Source organism: Urtica dioica, chromosome 12 (genome assembly GCF_054948205.1).
Source record: "Urtica dioica subsp. dioica isolate 48M chromosome 12, U.dioica_male_clone48M_v1_H2, whole genome shotgun sequence".
Classification (NCBI taxonomy): Eukaryota; Viridiplantae; Streptophyta; class Magnoliopsida; order Rosales; family Urticaceae; genus Urtica; species Urtica dioica.
Window position 1 is genome coordinate 18942148 of NC_142767.1, and position 7071 is coordinate 18949218.

A 7071-nucleotide genomic window follows, 5' to 3' on the forward strand; every position below is an offset into this window, starting at 1 on the left:
TATCTACATCGTTGTCCCTTAACTTTTTATTTTCTTAACTTTATTTTTTTTTTAAAAAATTCACGATCCCATAGGAACAGATGGTTGGTTAATTATTTTTTAATCTACAAAATATTTCAGGCTCTGAAAATAGCTAACATAGACGGGAAATTTTAATCCTAACGTACACTTGTCTTGTATGACTGGAAATTTATAGAAAACATTACAAATTTCTCAAATGAGAAATGATTGCTTGATATAGCTGAGGCTATAAAATATATACAAAAAAAAAATGTTATTTAGTGATTTTAGTTTAGCTACGGTACAGATCACTTCCGCAGACTTAAGAGTAACAAATTTGAATTCAGATTAATTAACCAAGGTTTTTTTTTTATTATTTTTTTTATTGAGTCTATATTGTCTAATAAGCTCCTTTTATAACACTAGATCAAGTTAAATTAAGGTCATCATCTAGAAGTATGAGATTGTGGAACAATACTACGTTTAGCGGAGCTGATCACGTAAAGGTGGGTTTCTTTCGAAGATAATAAAAAGTAAAGCGTCATGATGTGTAATTAACACAGATTAGTTGTGAGCCATTGTCGCTCAAATGATAGACTGAATGTCATTCTCTCGTGTTGCGCGTGGCTAAGGTGGCGTTACCCGGTGAATAAAAATCGACGAGAAACCATTCAAATAACAACCTCGAATGTATAAGCTCTCGAGATAATCCTCTCTTTGACCGTTGACTCTAAGGACCTTAGTGGTTATTTAGTATCAAGGGATTCCATATTAATCACGAATTAACGAACAAAAAAAAAAATTATGACTTTATAAACTTTAAGTAGTTCTCCTTCTAGGATTCCTAACATTACCAGGATGACTATGCACTGAAATAGTTCATGATATTATTAACCTTGTTATAGAATGTTAGTGATCACATCTTTTTTCCGCGAGGAAAAATTACAAATATTCCTATGCGCTTGTATATATGATATAGATGTAGATGGAGAGAGAAAGGTGTGAGAAAGAAAGCATGATGGTCATTGATCGGTCAATTGGAGTTGACTCGTTTAAGCAGGGAGTTTTAAAATTTGTTTAACAGTTTCTTTCTTCTTAACTGATCATAAATAATATGCGTAGTATACTTCTTAGTTCTTAGAAAGAATCACAAAACATATTAATTAAGTCCTTTTTTTATTGAACATATATTAAGTACTTAATTAATAACATCAACTTTGAATTAATTTATTGCCATTTGCAATATCTCACGGATAAAGAATCGAATAATAATTAAAGTTATCACACTAAAAGAAACCAAAAAAAAAAGTCCAAGTCAAACTTTTCTGAGTCAGAGTCAGAGAATACCTTTTGTTCCACATGATTCCATCTTTGGTTGTTTGCTTTCTCTCTCAGGAACCTGCACAATTACGAGAGTATATTTTTATGGAAACGTATATTATATGTTGATGTGCCTTCTTTAAGAACCTCCGGTTTCTCTGGCCAAGATCAGTCACAAAGAGATCGCTACTTCACATTATAATTTCCTCTCTACTTCAACGCTTTGTTTCAGTTCCTACGCTGGTATTACATGCAAAGACAGTGCAGTCTTTGCAGATTCAAATACAATATTATAGGTTGAGAGATAGTGCCTTTTCAAATACAGGTATACATTTTTTTTTGGTTGATAGGGCGACCAAATTTTGTTTTCTTCACAGTAAAAATATGTGATGTTCATGTTCATGATCATGGAACAATACATTAATGGAAATGTTAAAATGACTAACCTATAAACAATATTGTAGTTTTATAATCTACATTAGTGTTGTACTCTCTCTCTCTCTCTCTCTCTCTCTCTCTCTCTCTCTCTCAGACGAACCTAAAATGTACATGCTCGCGTATGCTATATACATGTACATGTTTTTATTTATGAACTATAATTTTGAAGTGAATGACAAATAAACCATTTCTTGGGAATTGAAAACATAACAATCCAACACAAATCAGTGGCTAGAGATTTGATGAATGATCATTCATGATCAACTGACTGTTCCTTCGTTATTATTACTTGCCTTCTACACTTTGCGTCAATGAATATATTTTCAGCAATTGCTTCTCTTTCCAGCCAAGCAATATTCAACACAATTAGATTATCAGACACGCGTATATGAAGAAAGTATAATTGTGGTCCCATATGCTAATAACAACTTATCTCAGTGTTGTAGAGTACGCAAGACAAAATAATTCTCTATTAATTTTTAAACGAACATGATCCACAAACTTAATTGACTCGTTGGCGACTGAAGAGGAAATTAAATAAATTATATATTGATTATTCGACACATAATACAAACATTATTCTGAATCAATATCCATTTATAATAGCATACGTTGCTATTAGATCACAGACTATTGATTAAAATGGCCGTACAATTTATAAATATTATACAAATACCGGGATTTTGTATCCTTCTAACAACATTATATGGATAGGAGAGATACACATTGAAAAGCTTACTAAGCTGTGTACGTTATTAGCTTAGCGCTAATATATTATAGCGTACGTGTTACATGTATCAAATATGTCAAGAAGTTATATTGTTCTACTTTATTATGTACATGAATTCATATAGAATGATATATTCTTTTATGGGAATGTAATGAAATTGTATCGTAGAGATGATTACTAAATATATAATACCAAACAGCTATATATATATATATATATATATATATATATATATATATATATATATATATATATAAAGGTGTCACTTCCATAGTTCAATCTGACAATTGGAGTTCGATGTTGAGGCATTTTCTTGCGCCAATTCTTGCTTCTCCCAATGGCCTACGAGATTCGAATTCGGAGCATCACTGGGAAACCCGTTATTCATTTCCTTCGAAGCGTCTTCATGGCTGAGTTGCGACGCGACAAACTTATCAAGCACTCGCCAATCCGTCAATTGATCGCGACCGTCCATCACCTGCTCGTCAACACTGCTTTTGTGGCCGTGAAACACGGGATAGTTTTCGTCGCGGGTTTGTTGAATATGATCGTCTAGTCTTGCGTACCTCGAGGGCTGCAACGTGGCTGGATGGGTAAGGCGTACTCCCGGGATAGACGATGAGCTAGGGCTAGGGCTACTTGTGGTCGCGGTGATCGCCGATTGGACGAGTTTATTAGGGCTTTCTAGAAGGGGAAGAAAGTTTTGGTCATGGCCGTGAGTGACGTGGTAGGGTATTATTAAGTGGTCAAGCTCTTTCTTGCAAGGATATGGGATGTTTTGGTAATTCACATTGTTGTTGGAGGAATTCTGGTTTGGTGATTCTAGGTCAGGCATGAAGGAGGTTTGATCATCGTACCAATACGGTGAATCGTGTTCGCTGAATCTTCGGACATTGTTTGTAGCCAATTTCTTCTTGAAAACCCTACAGACCGCCCAGCCTTCTTCCTGAAGCTTCAAATGATAATACGTCAACTGTTATTAACTATATACCAATATTTATCAGAATGAAAAACAATTTTACATTTGCCCAACGCGGGGAAATTCCGTTATTAGTAGAAGAAAACGGACAATTTTTTTTGTCCGTTCTATGTCTCTCTCTCTAATTAAATTCTGAGAATGTGTTATAATTTAATTAGAGACACATAGAATGAGACAAAAAAAGGACATAGGATCAATGTGTGCAAAAGCATATGATACAAATTCATAAATTAGTTTTGTTTAGGCTCCTCTTGGTGGTGTGGAATTACGACTAGATTAAGTTGTAATAGATAAAATGAAATGAGTGCTTGCCTGAGGAGTTCCATTTTCATCGGTCTCAAGACGGTACTCGTGCATAATCCAATCTGACTTTTGACCGTTTGGGGCGCGACCTTTGTAGAAGACTAAGGTCTTTCTCATTCCAATTAGGTCATGCTTTGAATAGATCGCTTTGTCCCTTCCCGTTGCTTTCCAAAACCCGGCCGTAGTTGCCCTGTTTGTCCGAGTCCCCGTTGGGTATTTCTTGTCTTTGTGGCTGAAAAAATAGTAATCACTTTGCTCTTCTGTCCCTATTTTGCACAACTCTACAAATAAATAAATAAAAAATCATTCTCAAGAGCTCTAACAAAATATCAAAAGAAGTAGTTTGATTGTTATATTCATGTGTTACCTTGAAGATCCCATGGCTCTATTTTATAGAGGTCGACCTCTTTGATAACATCAAGGTCAAACCTTCTTGATGCAATCTTTCTTCGGAGGTAAAAGTCAACGAGTTCTTCATCGGTAGGATGGAACCGGAAGCCAGGTGGAACATGTGAAAGAACGTCCATCCTTCTTTATGTGAGAGTCCTGAATTTCTTATTTAATTTTACATATATAGTTATATTGTATAATCAGCATATATAGCTTTGTGAAATATTAGAACATGAGTTCTAAAAATAATTTCTTTATCGTTATATATTGATGATCTACATGACTTATCTCTATATATTAGTTAAATATTTGATACGCAATCCTACATAAATGAAATAAGGTATGTATGAGCTTTTTCCATTTCTATAATACACTAGTTCTTTTGGACTAATTACTCTTCAGTGTATACGCATCTAGCTGATACAATACAGCATTTGGATACAGTATATATTTAGACTAGGGTTTTAGTACAGAATTATTCTTGAAATTTTAGTTAAGTTTAGAATACCAAAGCCAAGAGTAATTAGTTATAAGAGAAATTTTAGACTAGGCTTTGGAATTGCACAAGAGTTAGAACAAAAAACACAAAAGAGAATAATAATAATGTTACACAAAAGAGTATGTATCTGTTTAGAACAAAAAACACAAAAGAGAATAATTAGTTGTAAGAGATTTTAGTAATGTTATTGCTTAACATAACTTTAGGATTAGGCATTTATAAGTTCCGGCTGTAAATGAAAGAGGAAACACGCATGCCATTCACATGTACTATCACACTTCTGACTTCTCATATGAAAATATATGTATAAAGAGCCGTCCTTGCAAGCATATTGATTACCCTATAATGATACGTGCCTGAAATATGCATGTAGCTAATGCCATTTCCAACACAAGAGCAAAACATAATGATAGTATATTGCTTCTCACAATTGTCTCTTATACTGTAAATTCCATTCTAAATATTTTCTGGCCACACCATACTATAAATGATAATTGTATGATAACATTTGATGAATTATTCTTATCTATCTACAGAAGTAGGCTTTCTTATAAAAGAAAGAAAAAAGCAATGTAAAAACAATTTATTTTACGTTTTACAATTGAGAAAAAAAATACTTTATTCTTTTCTTATTATCCTTAAGTTATGTATAAACAATATTCTCCTACACCTCAAAGTGGAAGAAACATAACAATTTTCATATTCTTAAGCTCAACTAAAAACATCTTCAAAAGTATTACTAGTCAACCTAATTCCAGATCTGTTGTCTCTCAAAAACATAATAACCCACATGAACTAGATTTTCTGATAACAACAAAACTTAAGAGTGTTATATTCCTAAAATAAAATAATTATAAAAACTAAGATTTTTATTATAATAAAAAAAAGGAAATAAGGGAACTCACGGATAATTAGGCCAGATATCTTGTCACAAAAAAAATCGTCGAAACCGAGAGAAAGAGATCGATCTGATTCCTGGAGTGAGTCAACTTTCGGTCAAAGCAGATTCTTTCTTTCCAATGATTGATTTTTGTTGTCTTAGAAACAAACTCTAAAACGCAAGAGTCGGTTTTTTTGTGTGTGTATTGTACTATTTATCCTCCACAAACCCTGATCTCTGAAAAAGCTATACAGAAATATGTGTTGACACTGAATCAGAGAAAAGAAACAAACAAACAAGGGGCAGAGAAGAACAAAAAGAAGTTTTGAGAGATCACTGACTCTCCTCGGAAATTGAAACTGAAAACGCTGTCTAGTTGTCGGATTCAGATCCCGAGGAAAGGACAAAATTTTAAAAAGAAAAGCTGGTCAGGAATGGAACAACCGATATACCAGTCTAGGGTTAAATAATAAGGAAGAGAAACCCTAATGACACACACTATTTCATATTAAAATACTACAACAGCTAACAAACAAACAAAAAAAGAAAAAGAAAAGAAAAACAAGTATCGTTTTCAGGCGGAGCTAGATTGCTGGGAAAGATTTTGGCGGGAATACAGGTGACTCATAATAATAATAACCTAGATCACATATGATCATCACATCAAGATTGAAAGCACCGTCTACAACTGCAACCGATAGAGACACCGATACATATTTTGAGAGAGAGAGAGAGGGAGAGAGAGAAACCGTGGAGTTAGAGAGAGGAACTAAACAGCACAGACCAATCACCAATCTTAAAAGACTCGTTTAGAAGACCCCAAAAAGAAAAGTACGTTTAAAATATAAAAATGTGAGCCAAAGGGAATGTTGGTGTGTGGGTGTGACGTAATGGAACAGCCAATAGCCAAAAAGTAGTTAGAAGTTTTATTATTATTATATATATTTTAAATAAATATAAACACTTCTCATCTCATCATCTATTTATTAGCTCTCAATTTCCCTAGCTAGCTATAGTCCCTACCTATGAAATTCCACCATTTGTATCTTTCATACTCCATGTCTGTAATTGAACTTCGGATAATCATTTTGTTCTTCTCCCTAGTGGCGACCCCTATGTAACGCTGTTTATTTGGTTTATATTGTTTCACTTTCATTGGTACTTCTAGTATGATTTTATTTGTCTACTTGTTTGTTTTAAGGCTATGTGTTAATATCAACATTACTAAAACTTCATGTTCAAAGAATCAAATAACAAAAATAAATGAATCAAATATTCAACTAGTTTTGTGATGGAAGTAATAATGCTATGTAGCAATACCAGAATATATCTGACAGTGAAAAATATATATACATTATTATAACGAAACAACCCGACCCTAAACCTAATCATGTCCTATTAATCATGGTTACCCTACATATATATACATATATATATATATATATCGGCTTTGCTCGTGATCTGTACGTTTCCATGTTGATAATGATATATACTGTTGTGAGTCGACCCGTAAGCCAAAAAACCCCGTCCCA

At 33.5% G+C, this 7071-nt stretch overlaps 1 protein-coding gene across 2 annotated transcripts; it reads right to left on the reverse strand.

Annotated features, from left to right (window-relative positions):
- Positions 1–2734: 2734 nt before the first annotated feature.
- On the reverse strand, positions 2735–6315 carry LOC149379930 (NAC domain-containing protein 7-like). 2 transcript variants are annotated; one of them, XM_089603462.1, is made up of 4 exons: positions 5565–6315; positions 4138–4316; positions 3780–4051; positions 2735–3434 (listed from the first exon to the last, which is right to left on the reverse strand). In XM_089603462.1, exons 2-4 carry the CDS (start codon positions 4295–4297, stop codon positions 2751–2753), a joined length of 1116 nt encoding a protein of 371 aa, XP_089459588.1. In that variant the 5' UTR covers positions 4298–4316; positions 5565–6315; the 3' UTR covers positions 2735–2750. The 2 variants fall into 2 exon arrangements, with proteins under 2 accessions (XP_089459588.1, XP_089459586.1); XM_089603460.1 differs by having other exon boundaries at positions 4138–4324; positions 5565–6314.
- Between the last annotated feature and the right edge of the window lie 756 nt (positions 6316–7071).

Bases quoted from the DNA above. Each gene is read 5' to 3' on its own strand.
- LOC149379930 (XM_089603462.1), bottom strand. From the start codon at position 4,297: ATGGACGTTCTTTCACATGTTCCACCTGGCTTCCGGTTCCATCCTACC. The intron at 4,052-4,137 runs GTAACACATGAA...ATTTATTTGTAG, and splicing joins AGAGCCATGGGATCTTCAAG to AGTTGTGCAAAATAGGGACA. The intron at 3,435-3,779 runs GCAAGCACTCAT...TTGAAGCTTCAG, and splicing joins ATGAAAATGGAACTCCTCAG to GAAGAAGGCTGGGCGGTCTG.